The sequence below is a fragment of the Lucilia sericata genome, unplaced genomic scaffold (genome assembly GCF_015586225.1).
Source record: "Lucilia sericata isolate MDLA Ls3-8-SP2 unplaced genomic scaffold, ASM1558622v1 Contig000429F_arrow, whole genome shotgun sequence".
NCBI lineage: Eukaryota > Metazoa > Arthropoda > Insecta > Diptera > Calliphoridae > Lucilia > Lucilia sericata.
The window spans coordinates 80988-103450 of NW_023994444.1; the positions used below are offsets into that span (position 1 = coordinate 80988).

At 29.5% G+C, this 22463-nt stretch overlaps 1 protein-coding gene across 1 annotated transcript in view; it reads left to right on the forward strand.

Moving 5' to 3' along the window:
- Window positions 1-22463, forward strand: part of LOC119604773 (teneurin-a) — a gene marked incomplete at its 3' end in the record, with an annotated part of 327052 nt that overhangs the window by 68850 nt on the left and 235739 nt on the right. Inside the window, exon 2 of the mRNA XM_037957607.1 lies at window positions 1276-2271. Coding sequence (XP_037813535.1) covers window positions 2126-2271 — 146 coding nt within the window. The remainder of the gene's footprint in view (window positions 1-1275; window positions 2272-22463) is intronic.

Sequence of the window (22463 nt, forward strand, 5' to 3'; positions counted from 1 at the left end):
ACTAGAACTGAACTAGAACTGAACTAGAACTGAACTAGAACTGAACTAGAACTGACTAGAAACTGAACTAGAACTGAACTAGAACTGGAACTAGAACTGAACTAGAACTGAACTAGAACTGAACTAGAACTGAACTAGAACTGAACTAGAACTGAACTAGAACTGAACTAGAACTGAACTAGAACTGAACTAGAACTGAACTAGAACTGAACTAGAACTGAACTAGAACTGAACTAGAACTGACTAGAACTGAACTAGAACTGAACTAGAACTGAACTAGAACTGAACTAGAAAACTTAACTGAACTAGAACTGAACTAGAACTGAACTAGAACTGAACTAGAACTGAACTAGAACTGAACTAGAACTGAACTAGAACTGAACTAGAACTGAACTAGAACTGAACTAGAACTGAACTAGAACTGAACTAGAACTGAACTAGAACTGAACTAGAACTGAACTAGAACTGAACTAGAACTGAACTAGAACTGAACTAGAACTGAACTAGAACTGAACTAGAACTGAACTAGAACTGAACTAGAACTGAACTAGAACTGAACTAGAGAACTAGAACTGAACTAGAACTGAACTAGAACTGAACTAGAACTGAACTAGAACTGAACTAGAACTGAACTAGAACTGAACTAGAACTGAACTAACTGAACTGAACTAGAACTGAACTAGAACTGAACTAGAACTGAACTAGAACTGAACTAGAACTGAACTAGAACTGAACTAGAACTGAACTAGTACTGAACTAGAACTGAACTAGAACTGAACTAGAACTGAATAGAACTGAACTAAATGAACTAGAACTGAACTAGAACTGAGATAGAACTGAACTAAAACACATGGACATTTCTAATTCAGGACTATAAAGGTATCATAACTGACAATTCTACTTAAAAGTCAAAAACAGAATGACTGAATTAAATTTCGCCCTAATGAAGGGAATGAGAGCAAAATATATTTGTTAACCAAAAAAAAAAAACATACCTATGATGAATGTCTGAAGTAATGAATGAATGGTTGATTATAAATTTGTATCATATCAAAATATGTAATTTCTATAACACACGCAACCGTAGGAGGTGATGATTATTTTAAAATTTTTTTATACTCATACCACAAACTAGAAAATGAATAAATTAAAATTTCATAAAAAAGCACAAAGTATTTGGTTCAACACAATAAAAAGGAAAACAAAAATGGTACAAACTTTATATTTACAATAAAATATAATTAATCTTATTATTTCTGTTTATTTTATTTCTAGGTTAAATTTAAAAATCGAAACGAAAAAATGGCAGCTTATAAGTAAAATAATGTATAAATATTAATTAATTATTTAATTAATAAAACAACTTATACATTTAACGTAAACTATTTTGTGAAAACTATAAACATTTTAATTACTAGAAGAAAAAAAAACGAAAGACAACACATACACATTAATAAAAGATTAATTAATTATTAAGCATTTTTTGTGCTTAAATGGCACAAAAATGCAAAACTTTTATTGTTATTTGTTTGAAAAACAAAAGGATAAATAACAAAAAGTAAAACAAATAACAAAAAAATATCCCAGTTCTGCCATTAAATTCTTAATAACAGAAAAAAAGCATAAAAATAAAATGAGTTAAATTATATACAAAAGAAATTATTATTAACCACAAATGAAAAACGGTTTAATTTAACCAAAAACACACAAAGATACATGTTTTTAAACCAACCAATAATATTATAAAACAATTTCAACAGTATTTACCTTTCAACATCAACGGAACAAAAAAGCGTTTAAATTGAAATAATAATAATAACAATAAAAAATTGAACGCGTGTGTCTGCCACACAGAAAAAAAAGCTGCCTGAAATAATAACTGCAATTGCAAAAAGTTTGCAATAAAAAAATAACTGGGAAAACCAAAAAAAAGTTTTTCCTTTTATTAAATTTTTCTCTCGAACTTGTTGTCTGTCTCTTTCAATTAAATGAAAAACATTTTACAAATCACCTCAAACAACTTAAAAACATTTATAGTCATTTTAAATTAAACAAACACACACACAAAAAGTATTATTATTATAAATAATTTTACAAATAAATTAATAAAAAACAATCCTACAAAATGACTATGAAATCAATGAAATACTCCGATTGTGATACTATTATGGATGGTTATAATCCAGTACCTCCACCCTTACCACGTCGGGTACCACCAGTACGTAATATATATGCAGAACCATTTGCCCATGAACCCAATCATTCTAGCAGGTAAATTTTTTCTATAAATTTTTTATTAATTACATACATATTAAGATAAAATAAGAAGAAAAATATGTAGCATATTTAAAGGGTTAAATTTAGCAGCATAATTGTTAAATAAATATTTATAAAAGGGATTAATTGATGGAAGTTTTTTTTAGACAAAGGAATTTGAAAAAAATAATTGGGAAATATTGAACATTTGTGTTATATTAAAAAACTTTAAGATTTAGGGAGGGGAAGGCTGCGTAATGTTCTAGTTCAGTTCTAGTTCAGTTCAATGACTGCTCTAGTTCAGTTCTAGTTCAGTTCTAGTTCAGTTCTAGTTCTAGTTCAGTTCTAGTTCAGTTCTAGTTCAGTTCTAGTTCAGTTCTAGTTCAGTTCTAGTTCAGTTTTCTAGTTCAGTTCTAGTTCAGTTCTAGTTCAGTTCTAGTTCAGTTCTAGTTCAGTTCTAGTTCAGTTCTAGTTCAGTTCTAGTTCAGTTCTAGTTCAGTTCTAGTTCAGTTCTAGTTCAGTTCTAGTTCAGTTCTAGTTCAGTTCTAGTTCAGTTCTAGTTCAGTTCTAGTTCAGTTCTAGTTCAGTTCTAGTTCAGTTCTAGTTCAGTTCTAGTTCAGTTCTAGTTCAGTTCTAGTTCAGTTCTAGTTCAGTTCTAGTTCAGTTCTAGTTCAGTTCTAGTTCAGTTCTAGTTCAGTTCTAGTTCAGTTCTAGTTCAGTTCTAGTTCAGTTCTAGTTCAGTTCTAGTTCAGTTCTAGTTCAGTTCTAGTTCAGTTCTAGTTCAGTTCTAGTTCAGTTCTAGTTCAGTTCTAGTTCAGTTCTAGTTCAGTTCTAGTTCAGTTCTAGTTCAGTTCTAGTTCAGTTCTAGTTCAGTTCTAGTTCAGTTCTAGTTCAGTTCTAGTTCAGTTCTAGTTCAGTTCTAGTTCAGTTCTAGTTCAGTTCTAGTTCAGTTCTAGTTCAGTTCTAGTTCAGTTTTAGTTCAGTTCTAGTTCAGTTCTAGTTCAGTTCTAGTTCAGTTCTAGTTTAGTTCTAGTTCAGTTCTAGTTTAGTTCTAGTTTAGTTCTAGTTTTTCTAGTTTAGTTCTAGTTAGTTTAGTTCTAGTTTAGTTCTAGTTTTCTTTAGTTCAGTTCTAGTTCAGTTCTAGTTCAGTTCTAGTTCAGTTCTAGTTCAGTTCTAGTTCAGTTCTAGTTCAGTTCTAGTTCAGTTCTAGTTCATTCAGTTCTAGTTCAGTTCTAGTTCAGTTCTAGTTCAGTTCCAGTTCAGTTCTAGTTCAGTTCTAGTTCAGTTCTAGTTCAGTTCTAGTTCAGTTCTAGTTCAGTTCTAGTTCAGTTCTCGTCAGTTCTAGTTCAGTTCTAGTTCAGTTCTAGTTCAGTTCTAGTTCAGTTCTAGTTCAGTTCTAGTCAGTTCTAGTTCAGTTCTAGTTCAGTTCTAGTTCAGTTCTAGTTCAGTTCTAGTTCAGTTCTAGTTCAGTTCTAGTTCAGTTATAGTTCAGTTCTAGTTCAGTTCTAGTTCAGTTTCTAGTTCAGTTCTAGTTCAGTTCCTAGTTCAGTTCTAGTTCAGTTCTAGTTCAGTTCTAGTTCAGTTCTAGTTCAGTTCTAGTTCAGTTCTAGTTCAGTTCTAGTTCCGTTCTGTTCAGTTCTAGTTCAGTTCTAGTTCAGTTCTTAGGTTCAGTTCTAGTTCAGTTCTAGTTCAGTTCTAGTTCAGTTCTAGTTCAGTTCTAGTTCAGTTTCTAAGTTCAGTTCTAGTTCAGTTCTAGTTCAGTTCTAGTTCATTTCTAGTTCAGTTTAGGTTCAGTTCTAGTTCAGTTCTAGTTCAGTTCTAGTTCAGTTCTAGTTCAGTTCTAGTTCAGTTCTAGTTCAGTTCTAGTTCAGTTCTAGTTCAGTTCTAGTTCAGTTCTAGTTCAGTTCTAGTTCAGTTTCTAGTTCAGTTCTAGTTCAGTTTCTAGTTCAGTTCTAGTTCAGTTCTAGTTCAGTTCTAGTTCAGTTCTAGTTCAGTTCTAGTTCAGTTCTAGTTCAGTTCTAGTTCAGTTCTAGTTCAGTTCTAGTTCAGTTCTAGTTCAGTTCTAGTTCAGTTCTAGTTCAGTTCTAGTTCAGTTCTAGTTCAGTTCTAGTTCAGTTCTAGTTCAGTTCTAGTTCAGTTCTAGTTCAGTTCTAGTTCAGTTCTAGTTCAGTTCTAGTTCAGTTCTCATTCAGTTCTCATTCAGTTCTAATTCAGTTCTAGTTCAGTTCTTGTTCAGTTCTAGTTCAGTTCTCATTCAGTTCTAATTTAGTTTTAGTTCACTTCTAGTGCAGTTCTAGTTCTGTTGTAGTTGTTCTATTATAGTTCTAGTTCAGTTCTAATTCAGTGTCTTTAATTAGGTGTTTTTAAATACAATCTTTGAACATTTTTTCTTTTTAAAGAATTTTGAATATTTTTAGAGTCAAAATTGATATTACCCAGTGTAACTTGGATATTTTCCTAAACTTTTCTATTAATAAGCCTTTTCTTGAAAACCACCCTTTTAGAATTTTAAATATTTAATAGTTTTCTTTACCACTTAGCCGTGCTTAAACACCCATTAAAAAACTTTTCTTATTTTAAATTCACTCTCGCCCACCAAGTTTACCAACAATTTTTGCTGTAAACCCCTCAAGTATTTTTTCCAAATTTACTTTTATTATAACTTTCAATTCATTTAACCCAATCATTAACACAATAATTTATTCTCAGAAATTTGTAACTAACTACCTTTTTTGTTACTTACAAAATATATATATTTTTTTTGATAATAAAAATATAAACACAAAATAAACAATTTACATAATAATCCTTAATAGCCACGCAGGTCTCAACAAAAAAAGAAATATTAAAATTAAAATTAAAATAACATACTAAAAGGCAATTTAAAACATGCATAGACATGTTAACTGCTCCCTCTTACAAAGTATACAATAACTTTACTTTTCTTACGAAATCATTAAATGAAACTGAAACAATTTTTTTGGAAATATAAAAAATATAAAAATAAATACATATTAATATTTTTGTTCATAATTCTTTATAAATTTTATTTTATATGTATTCTTTTTTTCTTCAAAAACCCCCAAAAATTACATATAAAACATTGTACACATAATAAATGTTATGTTCAACGCTAATTTGCTGCATTGCTTTTTGAGCTCGTTATCCTTGGTGTCTGGCTCGCACACACACACACACAAGCAACAACAACAATAATAATATTTTATAATTTTTATGGGATTTTTGCCTTGTATACAGGACAAGAATGAAAAAAAAGGATGAGAGTCATGTTTTTTTCTTCTCTATTTGTATTACAATTGTAGGGAACAAAAAAGAAAACAAAACAGCCCTTTTTTCAAACATTAAAAATTTAAAATATTTTTTTTTTTGTAGAGAACATTATTAAACACGTGCCCCTAGTTTAAATATGTTTATTATATAAATATTGTAAACCCTAGGTTAACGTTAATGTTTAACCCCTTTTTGGAAATAAACCCTTCTCTCCGTTTCACTTTTAAAAGTTAAATGCATTTTGAAGTTTGTTTGTTGAAAAAAAAAAAACCGTACATTAAAATTTGTTTTGCAATACTTGCATGCTTCCAGGTGCGAACAAATTTTTTGTGTTTTTGTATGCATTTGTATTGTTATCAAAAGGATTGTAATAGTAGAAAAAGGGATGATAAGGTATGATTTGTTTTAATTATATGATTTGCTTTTTCGCTGTAATTAATGCTGTTTATAATGTAAATTAGATTATGTAACTAGGAGTTTAATAATGTTCGAGTTCTTGTAACATGTTGCTGAGATCTGAAATAGTTGAATTGCAGACAAAATATTATATTAATAAAATATTTTGTAATATTTAGTGTAAGCAATTTTATATAATTCCAATGGAAATATATATTTAACAGTTTTATAAGTTACTATTTTTAGGCAACATGTTGCCAAGACCTCAAATAAAAACATTGTTAACATCCTTCTTATTATTTTGCATGTTTTCTTATATGTTTTTTCTTTAAAGACTTCTACTGAAAACATTTGATGAGCAAATTTTTATGAATTAAACTGTAAGCAACATGTTGATACGACAAAATTTACACGAATTATCTTAATATCTATCCTATTTAAAATATTTTTATAATTTCAACACTTTAGATCAATTATTTATTTGGCAACATAAAGCTACACCTGTTTTCTAAAATTAAACCGTTAGCAACATGTTGCTAACTGAAAAATATACCAAAATTCTCCTAATTTGTTTGTAATTTCATACAGTTTTCAAAGGATATTAAAAAATCTCTTAACAAACTTCTTACTCTAAATAGAAAAACTAATTTCAGTTCTAGTTCAGTTCTAGTTCAGTTCTAGTTCAGTTCTAGTTTAGTTCTAGTTCAGTTCTAGTTCAGTTCCAGTTAAGTTCTAGTTAAGTTCTAGTTAAGTTCTAGTTCAGTTCTAGTTCAGTTCTAGTTCAGTTCTAGTTCAGTTCTAGTTCAGTTCTAGTTCAGTTCTAGTTTAGTTCTAGTTCAGTTCTAGTTCAGTTCTAGTTCAGTTCTAGTTCAGTTCTAGTTCAGTTCTAGTTCAGTTCTAGTTCAGTTCTAGTTCAGTTCTAGTTCAGTTCTAGTTCAGTTCTAGTTCTTTCTAGTTCAGTTCTAGTTCAGTTCTAGTTCAGTTCTAGTTCAGTTCTAGTTCAGTTCTAGTTCAGTTCTAGTTCAGTTCTAGTTCAGTTCTAGTTCAGTTCTAGTTCAGTTCTAGTTCAGTTTAGTTCAGTTCTAGTTCAGTTCTAGTTCAGTTCTAGTTCAGTTCTAGTTCAGTTCTAGTTCAGTTTAGTTCAGTTCTAGTTCAGTTCTAGTTCAGTTCTAGTTCAGTTCTAGTTCAGTTCTAGTTCAGTTCTAGTTCAGTTCTAGTTCAGTTCTACTTCAGTCCTAGTTCAGTTTCTAGTTCAGTTCTAGTTCAGTTTCTAGTTCAGTTCTAGTTCAGTTCTAGTTCAGTTCTAGTTCAGTTCTAGTTCAGTTCTAGTTCAGTTCTAGTTCAGTTCTAGTTCAGTTCTAGTTCAGTTCTAGTTCAGTTCTAGTTCAGTTCTAGTTCAGTTCTAGTTCAGTTCTAGTTCAGTTCTAGTTCAGTTCTAGTTCAGTTCTAGTTCAGTTCTAGTTTCAGTTCTAGTCAGTCTAGTTCAGTTCTAGTTCAGTTCTAGTTCAGTTCTAGTTCAGTTCTAAATCAGTTCTAGTTCAGTTCTAACATGAAGCGAAGCCTATTTAGAAAGCATAGCCATTAATCAACACGTTGCAAAGGCAAAAGTATATTTTTTTAAATTTTACTACTTTTCCAAATTAAAATAGTTTTCTGATCGACATAATAAAAATATTTTTAGATTTGTTATTATAAATTTTGTTTAGCAACATGTTGGTTTCATACATGCAACATTTTACTTAGTTTTTGAATCATGATTTACAAGAATTCCTTCCTTTACAAACTATCTTTCTCTGACTCAAATAAATATTTAGCTCGTGTTTCGTTCTTCCCTAAAGCCCTTCCAAAAAAACAAGGGTGAGAATTCTTTTAAGCAATATTTAACCTTACGCTGTTTTGTATGCAACAAACCTCAAACCATTTTTTTACAGTTTTGTTTGTACTATATTTAACTTGTGGCTAAACTTTATTTAACCAATACGTGGCAAGAACAACACAAACAATAAAATGAAACTTATAGCGTTTATTTTGAAAATTATTGCAAATAAAAGTTTTTGGTTAAACAAGCTAACACAAAAGAAATTAAAAAAAAACTAAAAAAGCTGATTTTTAAAAATAAAATTTTAAAGTTCTTCAATTGCGGAAGCCATAAATTCCCCCCTTTGCATTGCATTTTTATTTTTATACATATATTTTTTTCAACAAAAAACGCAGGCTTTACATTTGTAACACATTTTTAGGCTAGAAATTGCTACCAACATGTACCGTTCATTCTTGCTACTTGCAACTTCCTTACTGTTGTTGACATTTTGTCAATTTCTTATGGTATGAGACGGAGAGAGAGAGCGGGCGGCGCACAACCAAATGTTTCCTTTAGCATGTGCAATGTTGCATGTTTCTTGTATAGCGTTTTTTTTCTTTGTGGATTTGTTTAACCCATGTTTAGCATAAATTTCAATTAGTTTTGTTTATATTTGTTTTTGTGCATGTTGTGAAGAAACTATAAATATTTTAGTTTTTCTCTTTTGACTTGAGTTTGTTGTTTACTTTTCTATATTTATTTTAAGATATTTATCATTTAACAGTTTTGTTGAAATATTTTATAAACGTAGGAACAACCGATAAAAGCTGCAAAATGTCAACTTTAGTTTTTATTTCAGAATTTTTAATAAGGTGTTTTAGTTATGATTCATGTTAACAGGAGAGTTTACTTTTAAATGAAGGTTTTCTGTTAGGAGTTGCTGAGTAATAAGTTGAATGTTTAGAAGCAAGTTGCAGTTCAACTGCAGCTTAAGATAGCTGTGTGATACGTTGCAAATTGAGAAGGGTAGCAATATCTTTAATATATTTACAATAATTATTACTAAAATATTTTATACTTCTTTAAATTTAAATTAACAAGAAATAGTTTGGCAACATGAATACAGGCTAGCAACATGTTGACAAAAGAAAAGATACTCCTCTGTCTTTAAAATATTTGTCTTTTCTGAATTTTTAACATTTCTAATAAATATTTATAAATATTGTTTAGCAACGTTTATAAATTTATAACTGTTTAGAGCCAGCAACATGTTGCCATGTTGTCTGTCTTTAAAATATTTGTCTTTTGTTAGTTTTTAACATTTCTAATTAATATTTAGAAATTTTGTTTAGCAACATTTTTAAATTTATAACTGTTTAAAGTCTGCAACATGTTGCCAATATAAATTTTATTAAAATATTTAAAATTTTTATTTTAAAACAATCTTTATATTTTATTATTGAAATTAACAAAATATTGTTTGGCTATATGTATACAAACATATGTTTTCAAGTTTAGCAACTTGTTGTCAAAAGAAAAATTTACTCTTTTCTCTTAAATATTTCTCTTTTCTTAATTTTTAACAATTCTTTGTAAAATTTTGAAATGTAGATTAGTAATACATATCCATTTTGAACAACATGTTTCAAGAAATTGACATTTTCGAATCAACTTTGTTTATCAACATATTTTATTAAGTTCAGCAACAGATTGCTAAGTTTGAGATTGAACGCTTAATATTTACAATTTCTTTAGTTGTTATTCCACCAATTAAAAGCCTTAATTAATTCAAAAGAAATTCTTTAAATTTTGCTTTAAATCATGTTTCCACGAACGAAAAAAAAAATACAAATTAACTCCTAAACGAAACAAATTTAATTCAATCAATTAATTAACTTATTACAATTCATTTCCAACAATCTTCTTTTCACAAGAAATCAACTCATTTTAAAAAAACGAAAAAAAATGGGAGAACAAAAACTCCCATAGACAAAACTGAGGACCAGAAAAAAACAACAATACTATCTCTGTTTTTCTCTGTGTAATGTAGACAATAACAATTGTTACAAATTGAAAATTTCCCAATGATGTTTCCAGTGATGTCCATGTCGTAATTGACAACTTGACAATTTGATGAAGTTCAAATGAAATGTCAATTAATGACAAAACAACAACAATAAAAACCCTAGTAAAATATAAATGCTTTTATTTTCAAGCAACAAAAAAAAAGGACTGCAAAATTTCAAAGACTTTAAATTATGTTAAATACCATAAAAAGATTTAAAAACTGAAAATAAACAAAAAAAAATATTTAAATACAAACTATTTAATTTCATTTATATTTTTATGGCTTTAATGAACCACTTCCCGCTGCTTTATGTTAAAGATTTTTTTTTATCATGGTAAATTGATAAAATATTTTTTTGTTCAAATGTCATAATTTTTTCGTTGTTTCTCTTTAACAATTTTTAAATGACAGTGAAAAGAGGAGTTGGAAAACAATTAAAAAGACAGCAGTTCTGCTATATAAAGCCCGCATAAAGCACTTAATAATAAAGATCAATAGGGAAAGAGAAAAAGCCCACAATTAAACAAATGCATCAGTGTTATTATACAGGCTTATTAAATATCAAAAAAAGAAAAATTAAAATATATATATATTTTTTTTTTCATTTTTATATATAAAACTTAAAAATTATAATAGAGTTTGGTAATCGACACCAATTAAAACTGAAACTTTTGTAAAGAAATACAATTTTTAAAACATTACTGTGACAAATCTTTAAAACTCCCAGCTGTAGTCAAATCTTTCCAATTATTTGGTAACTTATCATTAATCTACACCCCTTTTTTTATTCTTATACTCTATCTTTAATCTATTGTTATTAAATTAAGACAAATTTTTATTTAAACAGCAGGAGCTAAAAGCATATTAAATTACCAATTTCTTATTTTATTTTTATAACTTTAATAAAAAATTTATAAAATTTTTTCTGTTAATTTGATTAAAATAATTTCATGCTTTATAGATTTTTAATGAATTTCTTAATTTTCAATTTTTTTTTCAAAAATATTTTTCTTTGTTTTTTTCTAATTACTTTGTTAATTTGTTGTTTGTTAAAGAAAAATGATTGGCTTGATTGTTTTTTTTTTATTATTTTCAAACACTTGAGCTTAATTTATTCAAGTGGAAATATTTATTAATATTAATAATTTTGTATAAATTTCAAGTGCATTCTTATGATTAACCATGGCAATGGCATTTGAAAGAAATCATGAAAAATTTGTTTGAAAGATTTAATTATAACAATCATTAGGGAAATCAATTATGATATAAATGATATTTGTTATAATAATTTTTAAGTATCAGCACTTAAAACTAACACAGATATTAAGACTCAAAGTTTAAAAGAGGGAAACAATTAACAAGTCATAGGAAAATTACAAAAAAAAAAAAACATTATTAAATAAATAAAATATATATTGGGAGTTTAAGAAAACGACTTTGTTTTTGGGCCAGAACATTATTTTAATAAATCTATATATTTTTCTCTTGGCAACATGTTGCTCTATATGGAAATCTTGAAACTTGTTTTGTTTATTAATGTGTGTTAATTTAAAGTAAATATTTTAAATTACTTACATAACCTTAAATATTTTAACAAAACTTAAAAGTCCTTCAGTAGCTAAACTTTATTTTAATAAGTCCTTAAACTATTTTCATGGAAACATGTTGCTATATATGGAAATCTTGAATTCTTGAAACAAATATATTTAGTTTTTAAAAATATGTTGAAAACTTTAAAGTTTTTTTATTATTTTTATAAATTTTTTTAATTTTCTCTTGGCAACATGTTGCTATATATATATGTATATGAAAATATTAAACTTTTAAATAATTTTATTAACACATGCAGTTGAATTAAAAATATATGTTGAAAATCGTAACTATTTTAATAAATTCTTAAAATTTTAACTTGGCAACATGTTGCTAGATATAAAAATTGAATCAGTTATAAGAATGTTGCTAAATAATGTATTGTTAATGAGCAATATGTATTGAATATATGAAATATTTTAATGAATCTTTGAAAATTTTTATGTGGATAAACTTTAGTTTTGTAAATAATGAACCTTTCTGTTGGCAACATGTTGCTAGATGTAAAAAACTTGAAAATTTTAATGTTGTTTATGATTTGTTTTAATGAATTTGTTTTAGGTTAGGTTGATAGGATGATGTATACTACTTCAAATCCGATGTTCAGAAACTCAGTTTCCTGGTCGTAATTCCTAAGAATTTTTCAATCAGTGATGTTATTCTGGAATAACATCACTTGCAAGATACTTGTATCTAACTTCGACGAATGTCTGACAGTGGCAGGAGTTCTGGAGTTTCACTGTCCTCTCCACATGCTCTACATTCGTCTGATTCCGCATGTCCAATTTTGTATAGATGTGTTCGTAATACTGTGTGTCCACTCGGACTACGTACTTGCTCATTTTCAGGAGATTTCTCGTCTTGCTCTCATCAGTGTCACCACATAGGATCTTTGGGGTTCTACCCACTGTTTGATTATCGCAAGAGGCTCTAAGGGATTCTCTTACTCATATTTTTATTTTAGCTTTATTTGCTTCGAATGGTTTTGCGTTCGTCCGGTTAACTACCTTGTGCTCCCTTCCCTTTAAAGCTATTATATTCGCCCTTTATTTGCCTCGAGTGGTCTAGTACCCATATGATGTAAATTATTCTGTTAAAGCTTTCTTAGGAAGCTTGTGTTATGATTAGGTAATCGGTGGTATATTTCTGTTTCTGGGTCTTCAGTATAGAACCCCAGGACTACTTTGTCACCCAACTTAGAGCCATCCATGTAGCAATGGATTCCTATTGGTATTTGCTCTGGGATCAGAGTTTCAAAGTTTCCGACATATTCTGTATCTGGTATGCGATCAGGCACGACCGATGATTGTGTTTAACCTTTCAATGTGTCCATGAAACATTGATGACGTGTCCTATAACCGCTTTTGGTCAGTTCAACTAAAGTAAAGAGTCGCCTCACATCTTAAATATGTTTTAATGGGTGGAATATCTAACAACGTTTCCAGAGCCATGGTTGAAATAGTTTACATGGCACCACTTATACTCAAGCAGAACTCCCTGTAGTAGTTTGATATTACACTTTTTGTCTAAAGCATTCCACCAGATTATTGAAGCATAAGCTAGAATTGGTCTAATTACACTTTTAAAATGCCAACTTGTGATAAGTAGTAGGACTAAGACCATTTCAAGCCCATAGTTTTCCTACCCTAGCACCGATGTGCCTTGTAGATCTTATCCTCTAATCAACATGTTGCTGGCTTAATTTATTAGGACTTTTTCTTAAACAACATGTTACCAAAATAACAATTTTGTATATTTTTATCTTATAACTAGATTATGTGATATATAGATTATGAAATATGTACAGCTTTTATTTCAAAACTTGGCAACATGTTGGGCAAATTTTTATAAAAATCAATTAAAAATTTTACAAAATTTAATACAATAATTACAAAAAAATATATTCAAGACTTTTTAAGTTTTTAAGTATTGCAGACATAGTTCTTAAAATCAACATGTTGCTGGCCTTATTTCTTTAGGTTTTAACTTAGGCAACATGTTCCCAATTGAAAAATTGTGAATATTTTTATACAACAACTCATTTTTTAATATAATTTTGTAAATTTTACAAATTTTGAATAAGAATTCTTTTAACAATTGCTAGCAATAACTAAAAATTAAAGTTTTTTGGAGTGCTCATCAGTCTGGGGTAGTGCTGTTAAAGTATTGAGTAGTGGGTATCGAGTATCGAGTATTTGCCCTATTTTTTGGGTACTCAATACTAAAAAGTAGTTACTCAATACTTTCAGACTTGTATATGGATTTAACTTATTTAAATTTAACGGCTATGATGTGAAAAAATACAGCTCTAAAATCTAATATAGACCATATCATTATTAGAAATGCAACTCTTAGCAATATCAAATCAATGTAAAAATAATTTAAACACTGCAATAATAGTTAAAAAGTTACAAATATTTATCGACGCTATCTAAAAAAATAAAATGTCTCAAAAGAGGTGTGATGTCTGGTCTAACTTTACTTAAAAAAAGGAAAAATTCCTCGTTTTTAATTTAAAATAAAACCGTTAAAAGTATCGAGTAGTATTGAGTACCCAAACGAAAAGTATTGAGTAGTATTGAGTAATCAAAAGTAGTAGAATATTACAGCACTAGTCTGGGGGTTGTGGGTTTGATTCCCACCAGAGACTCTGGTCTGCTTCAATAAGATGGTCTGCTTCGTAACCCTGCTCGGTAAATTAGGTTAATGCTGGTACTCTGTTTGAAGTCTTGAAAAATGTTTATCAAAATGTCATTTTGCTAAACATTTTCATTCATGTTGCTATACTTTGTAATCATTGGCAACATGTTGCCCTATGTTAATATCTTAAGAAATGACAAACATAAAGAGTTTTTTCTGACAAAAGAAACCCATAACATTTTTTAAACATTCAATTCTCTTTATAAAAAAAATTTGCACAATAAATTAATCGAATTACAAAAGCCCCTGACTATTAGATTTAGAATTACATACCCAAGAAAACGGGAAATGCAAAATTAAGCAGCAAATTAAATTATTCCCATTTCTCCAAAGCGATAATGGTGTAATACGATTAAATATAAAATAGACAACAAACACTTTTATAAAAAGCAAAAAAAAGTTGAAGAAAAATTAAATAAATTAAAAGCAATAAATAAATGCACAAAGGAATACTATAAATCGAATGTGAACGAACCAAAGTATTGAATCAAAAAGAGAGTAAGAGTAGACCAGAAGAGGGGATACTTTTAAGCAAATAAGAGTAATTTTATAAAATACATACTTTAAAAGAGGGGGGTAAATAAAGTACGTGTAAGCAAAAAAAAAAAAATAACTGAATTTTTTATGTAAATTTTACAAACAACAACAAATGTTTGAAAAAATATATGTTGTAGTATGTACAAATAACTGGAATGGTAGTTAAATAACAACAACAGCAATAATGTTAAATGTAATTGCATTAATTTTTATTGTAGAAAATCCTATAAAATTGAAAAGCAAAAGGAGTTGCAATATATACAGACATACGAAATTTATTATACATATTATAAAACATATATTTATGCAAACCATTTGTTAACACATTTCAACATTTGATATGGACATGTTTTAAAAATACATATGTATGTGTGTTTAAATGTCTATTTGAATTTATAACAATGAGAAGATGTTGTTGTTGCTGTACTCACTACAAACATGATATGAATTGAAAATTTGTTTGCAAAATATTTTTTATATATATGCAAAATTCTGTTTAAATATAATTCAAACCTTAAACAATTGTTTAAAATGTCAGTTTAATTCATACCAACAACAGCTTTATATTAAAACAAAAGATGAAAGGAATACTGAAAAGAATTGAATTAAAAATATTTTTTTTTTTGTTTTTGATATAAAACTATGGTGTTGAAGTTTAACACTTAGGGGGGTCCAAACCACATGCAATAAAAAATGGAACATATTTTTTTATCCCTGAACTATTTTTTTTTATAGTGTAAAGCCAGAGAGAAAAAAGAGGTCATAATTTATTAAAGATTTAAATAGGGACTTTAAAAATGATTGTTATGAAATTTATTTTTAAAGGTGCGATATGTGATTATATTTTGCAAAAAATTGTGTTTAAATCAATACTTTTTAGAGCATAAATATAAAACTGTAGTTAACCTTGTGCCTAAATTCCCTGCAATAACTATGCGGTACGTAAAGCTTCCTACTAAATAGAACCCAGTAAACATTTCTTCAGCGCTCTTATAAAACTTTTAGGAAATTTTTGAGAAAAAAAACAGCAGAGTAAGCTTTTTGACGTTTCATAAAAGCCTTTCCAAACTTTCAAATTTGGAAAAATCTAGTCATTGTCCAGCTAGGTTTTTTACGTTCGACAGGTGGCTGCATCGAACATCCGAAATTACAGCTTTACTTGAGCCCAATAATGATGCCTTTGTAATTTGACCTGTAAGAAGAAGAGAAGAATAAGAGTAGCAGAGAGAGAGGGAGACAGTGAATGGCAAAGGGATAGAAGGAAAATGTGAAAAGAGCCCTAAAAATAATGATATGGAGACGTAAGGTGAGAAAACATTACGTCCAGCTTAGTGTGACAAGTTCAGGAATGCAGTAAGTCGTTCTTGTTGATCAATTGATAGATCTGATGACCCTAAGGTTCGAAAATGGGCCGTTTCCAAAGCTGGACAGTGACAGAGAAGATGGCCAGTTATGATCGATAACATATTACCTAACTGAGGTCTTTGAAGACTAAAAAGATAGGCGGATCCATGTTGGGCCACAACGTTCGAGAGATCGAGCAAGTATGCTCCTCCGATAAGCGAATTTGAACATTTACATGGCAATATTCAATAATATGCCTTTTTATGACAGACAATGGAATCCCACAGAATTGGTCCACGTCCATATCTTCTAGCATGGTTCCAGCCTTTGCCAAAGTATCGGCAATATTATTGCCACATATAGTTCCGTGTCCTTTGACCCATAAAAAGGTCATGTTCGAATGTCTCGCCATCTCGTTTAGAGACGTCAAGCATTCATGAACAAGTTGTGATCTTGAGAAAACTCCAACCTTAGCCAATTTGAAGCCCTCTTGGAGGATACTGCAGCCGTCATTAAGTCTAAATGAGATTTTTGTCCCAAACTCTTCAAAGAAGATGCCTTCACCAACTCCTTTCATTGTCTTGGATCCGTCTGTATATATACGGAAGCAGTTTGTAGACTGAAGGAGGGATTCTATATACTCCGAAGATATTTGACAACGGAACTGTATCGAATACAGTAATCAACGGCATGGAGGTATTGCGGTATAAGATCAATGATTTTCGCATGACCCCTGGAACACGTGCTCCATTTGCCAGTCAAGCTTAATCTGACAGAAGTACACATTGCCAATTGTTTGGTTAGAATGTCCACTGGAGTCCAGTTTAGCATAGCAAACAAAGCCTTTGTGCAGAGAAGGGCAGACGTTCTCATAATCTTTTCAAGATGATGTCTGTATGAGGGCTTTTCAGTCGCGTGCCCCATATAGCACTATTGGCTGTACTACAGCCTCAAAAAGCCAATTTACATTTTTGGGGTTAATATCCCAGTGCATGCAAATAACCTTTCTGCACACATAAAGAGCCGTTATGACCTTTGATATTCTGGAGAGTACACTCATACTCTTTTATATAAAGAGTATGAATGTACTTTTAAAAAGCTTTTTATCTAGGATAACGGTCAGGTATTTCAGGAGAGTTATGACCTCGCCATTCAACCTAGGAAGAGTAAAAGAGGGGATCTTATATTTTACAGAGTATAATACAAGTTCCGTTTTGCCCGGGTCCAGCTAGGTTAAAATTTAATTTCAAACCTATCATACAACTTCTATGAAAGCGTTATCAATCATTAATTATATAAGAGAAGTTCAGGGGACAAATTAGCGTAATTAGAAAAGACGAAATTTAAAAATATTAAAATAAACTTTGATTTCTATACATTCTCAATTTGAGTTCATTTATGTTTGCTGGGTTATGTACATAAGTCCTCTGCATGTAGTTTAGGTTTTTTTGTGCAATTGTTTTGTTTTAATAAATGAAAACAAATGAGGTATGTGAGCTATGGAGTCATATAGCACACGCATTTACTATTTATGCATAAAGATTTTTATGATTTAGGGTGTCCCTTAAGAAAAACAAAAATTATCTTATTTTTAAAGGAAAAAATAAAAGTTCTTAAAAAGTAAAAAACAACAAAAATTTGTAGGAAGATGGACTTTAAACAACGCTTTTGATAGACTCTTTTTAATGGCTCAGCGGTCACCCTATTAAAGTCAGTAAAATATGTATATGTAGTATATGCCTGAAATGATGAAATATGTGCATTTTGTCTGCAAATAATAATAATAATAAAAAAATATATGAATAACAAAAATTTCAGTTTTTGTAATGGTCTTTTTAAAAAAAAAACACTATTCCTTTTCACTACTTTCTTCCTGCCCCTGCACAGAACACACAAATATTTTGTGTGTGTGAAAAAAAACTACTATATGCATTTTATAGTTTTTGTTATGCGTTATGCTATATGCAACATACATCAACAGAGTAGACGTTGATTTTTTTTTTCATTTTTTTTTGCAAATATTTGTATACGCACATGCGCTTTATTAAATAAAATTATAAATAAAAAAAAAAATTACTTACCATATACTACTAAAACACAATATTGAAAGAAATATTGTACATAAATAAATTTGTATTCGTTTTTTTTTTTTTCTTATTTGGATTTTTTATGATTTTTTGTGTTAAGTTTTTTTTTGCATTAAACATTTGATGTATTACTGCAGTCTGCTGACTGCCTGCCAGCCAGTTGTTTATTATTATTTATTTTTTTTAAACACCAGTCAGTCAGTCATGCATTAAGAGAAAAATATGATTATAGCAATCATTCTAATATTGATACAAGAAGTTATTTAATCTTATGTTTAGTTGTCACAATCATATTATATGAAATCATTCGTTCATTTGATTGCAGTAAAGATGTATATCAACCTCAGTATAGTCTTTGATGGTGGATGAGACTAAAAGTCCACAATTATGATTGTGGCAAACATATACTTGTTTACTGTAAACAATATATGATTGTTGCAATCATTTAAATGAGTAATTTAATATTATATGGTTGTAGCAACTAAAAAAGGTTAACTATTATCATAATATTGTTGAATTTGTTGTTGTTTTTCAAAAAATTTCTTCTGTAACCATAATCAACCATATTTTTTCTCTAAGTATTTTTGGGCAAACTTAGTCGGCCCTGTTGTTTGCTGAAAATTGTGCTGCAGTTTTTATGTGTTGCTGATTTTGTATCTCTAGTCCTCCCTGCTTTAATAGCAACTAATTTTGTTGCTGCTGACGATGTTAGTGCTGATGTTGATAATGCTGCTGATGGTGTTGTTGGTTATTGACTTTTTGGAGGAGGATTTGAATTTAATGAAAATGGAAAAAATACGTAAAATAAATATTATGAATTGCAGTAAAAGTGCTAAAAAAATAAACTTGATAATTTGATTATGATCCTTTTGATGGAAATGAACAAATGAATGGTTTTTGAAGGGCAAACATAATTTGCTACTAAAGCATTTCAAAAGTCAAAGGATCAGGAAAATTAACTTTTTTTGTAAAAAATATTAGGCAAACTTTTGATAAATTAAAGCATTATTAAGAAGTTAATCCTTATTATTTCCTTAAATATAATTCAAACAAAAGTTCAGTAGAATAATAAAGAAATCTTGAATCTTCTAAAATGTTTCTAAACTCTGACTTGTACGCAGTACATATTTGCATAATTAAATTTGTTTCACTATCTTTTGCAAAAAGTCTGTCTCATCACTACTTGCTTCACAAACAAATTTGCAACACTTCATTATTTTCAATCAATTGATTCTATAGAAAATCAAATATTTTCTCCACTAACAAACAAAACAAAGACAAAAACGCAGTTCATTTATCTTCATCACAGCAGCACTTCTTAACTACATACAACAAAAAACACAAAAAAGGATAATTTGTAATAAAAATGTATAATATGTACCTACTATGGAGTATAAGTGGCTTTAAAAAAATACAATTTATTTAAAATTTATACAGACAGACATAAACGAAAAAAAATTTTCTCATTTCACGCCTATTTCCCCCTTTTTATCCTCGCACATTTAACAACAAATTTCAAATTCAACTGGCATAAAAGATTTTTTTTTCGAAGCAAAAAATATATTTCCAACCATTTTTCAAATTATTTAATACAACAACATGTCTAAATATATAGAAAATAGCAAATATAAAATATTTACAAATAGAAATTGTTTTTATACATTTGAAAACAGAAAGAAAAAAAATACCAAAACGACAAATCAAATGTCACACAATGACATATAATTGCATGTCTATAACGACAAACACGGTTAGTGACAGTTCATTGACTTAAAAATGTAAAATAGAAAACAAAATGTTGGAAAAAAATTACAATTTTAGAAAATAAAATTTATACCAACAGATATTTAAATATATAAAACTATACATATACTACCACATAGTTTCATAGCAGGGATATGAAAAATTTAGTTTTGTATTAGAAAAAGGGACTTATAGGAAATTTTCTTCATGCAGGTCTTTTATTTATTAGAAAGGGAAGAAAGACTTCTGCAACTTATACTTTCCTATTTTATCCAGAAGGTCTTGACATTTAGGTATTTTAATAACTAAGTTCTAGTTCAGTTCTAGTTCAGTTCTATTTTAGTTCTAGTTCAGTTCTAGTTCAGTTCTAGTTCAGTTCTAGTTTAGTTCTAGTTCAGTTCTAGTTCAGTTCTAGTTCAGTTCTAGTTCGGTTCTAGTTCAGTTCTAGTTCAGTTCTAGTTCAGTTCTAGTTCAGTTCTAGTTCAGTTCTAGTTCAGTTCTAGTTCAGTTCTAGTTCAGTTCTAGTTCAGTTCTAGTTCAGTTCTAGTTCAGTTCTAGTTCAGTTCTAGTTCAGTTCTAGTTCAGTTCTAGTTCAGTTCTAGTTCAGTTCTAGTTCAGTTCTAGTTCAGTTCTAGTTCAGTTCTAGTTCAGTTCTAGTTCAGTTCTAGTTCAGTTCTAGTTCAGTTCTAGTTCAGTTCTAGTTCAGTTCTAGTTCAGTTCTAGTTCAGTTCTAGTTCAGTTCTAGTTCAATTCTAGTTCAGTTCTAGTTCAGTTCTAGTTCAGTTCTAGTTCAGTTCTAGTTCAGTTCTAGTTCAGTTCTAGTTCAGTTCTAGTTCAGTTCTAGTTCAGTTCTAGTTCAGTTCTAGTTCAGTTCTAGTTCAGTTCTAGTTCAGTTCTAGTTCAGTTCTAGTTCAGTTCTAGTTCAGTTCTAGTTCAGTTCTAGTTCAGTTCTAGTTCAGTTCTAGTCAGTTCTAGTTCAGTTCTAGTTCAGTTCTAGTTCAGTTCTAGTTCAGTTCTAGTTCAGTTCTAGTTCAGTTCTAGTTCAGTTCTAGTTCAGTTCTAGTTCAGTTCTAGTTCAGTTCTAGTTCAGTTCTAGTTCAGTTCTAGTTCAGTTCTAGTTCAGTTCTAGTTCAGTTCTAGTTCAGTTCTAGTTCAGTTCTAGTTCAGTTCTAGTTCAGTTCTAGTTCAGTTCTAGTTCAGTTCTAGTTCAGTTCTAGTTCAGTTCTAGTTCAGTTCTAGTTCAGTTCTAGTTCAGTTCTAGTTCAGTTCTAGTTCAGTTCTAGTTCAGTTCTAGTTCAGTTCTAGTTCAGTTCTAGTTCAGTTCTAGTTCAGTTCTAGTTCAGTTCTAGTTCAGTTCTAGTTCAGTTCTAGTTCAGTTCTAGTTCAGTTCTAGTTCAGTTCTAGTTCAGTTCTAGTTCAGTTCTAGTTCAGTTCTAGTTCAGTTCTAGTTCAGTTCTAGTTCAGTTCTAGTTCAGTTCTAGTTCAGTTCTAGTTCAGTTCTAGTTCAGTTCTAGTTCAGTTCTAGTTCAGTTCTAGTTCAGTTCTAGTTCAGTTCTAGTTCAGTTCTAGTTCAGTTCTAGTTCAGTTCTAGTTCAGTTCTAGTTCAGTTCTAGTTCAGTTCTTTCAGTTCTAGTTCAGTTCTAGTTCAGTTCTAGTTCAGTTCTAGTTCAGTTCTAGTTCAGTTCTAGTTCAGTTCTAGTTCAGTTCTAGTTCAGTTCTAGTTCAGTTCTAGTTCAGTTCTAGTTCAGTTCTAGTTCAGTTCTAGTTCAGTTCTAGTTCAGTTCTAGTTCAGTTCTAGTTCAGTTCTAGTTCAGTTCTAGTTCAGTTCTAGTTCAGTTCTAGTTCAGTTCTAGTTCAGTTCTAGTTCAGTTCTAGTTCAGTTCTAGTTCAGTTCTAGTTCAGTTCTAGTTCAGTTCTAGTTCAGTTCTAGTTCAGTTCTAGTTCAGTTCTAGTTCAGTTCTAGTTCAGTTCTAGTTCAGTTCTAGTTCAGTTCTAGTTCAGTTCTAGTTCAGTTCTAGTTCAGTTCTAGTTCAGTTCTAGTTCAGTTCTAATTCAGTTCTAGTTCAGTTCTAGTTCAGTTCTAGTTCAGTTCTAGTTCAGTTCTAGTTCAGTTCTAGTTCAGTTCTAATTCAGTTCTAGTTCAGTTCTAGTTATATTGCCTACTGGGTTTCTCTAGAATTTCATAAAAACCAGAAAACAAATTATACAAAGTTTTGGTCTTTTGATGTTAAAAAGTTAAAAATGAAATAGAAATCAATGATATCAATAGATTTTAACTAAAACCAATATAAATAGTAAATGTATAGAAAAAGTACATAACTTAGAATATTTTTCTATTTAAATTTTATATAAGAATATAAACAACCCTTTTTTGTTGTTTTATACCAATATTTTATTGACGTATTCTTTATTTTCTTATAGAAGTAAAGACCACATAACAACCAACCATTTGACATTTAATTTTGTAACAATCAAATTGTAAAACAAATCTAGTGGGTTGCTTGCCCTCAAACCCCTTCGCCAAAATGAAGACTTCTAGAAGGGAAATGAATAATGTAAAAGAAGTTTTTTTTGTGATAAATAAAGGGCATTATACGTTTGTGTATTTTCCAAATCGAGTGATTGATGGTAGAGGGAGTAGTAGTAAGTG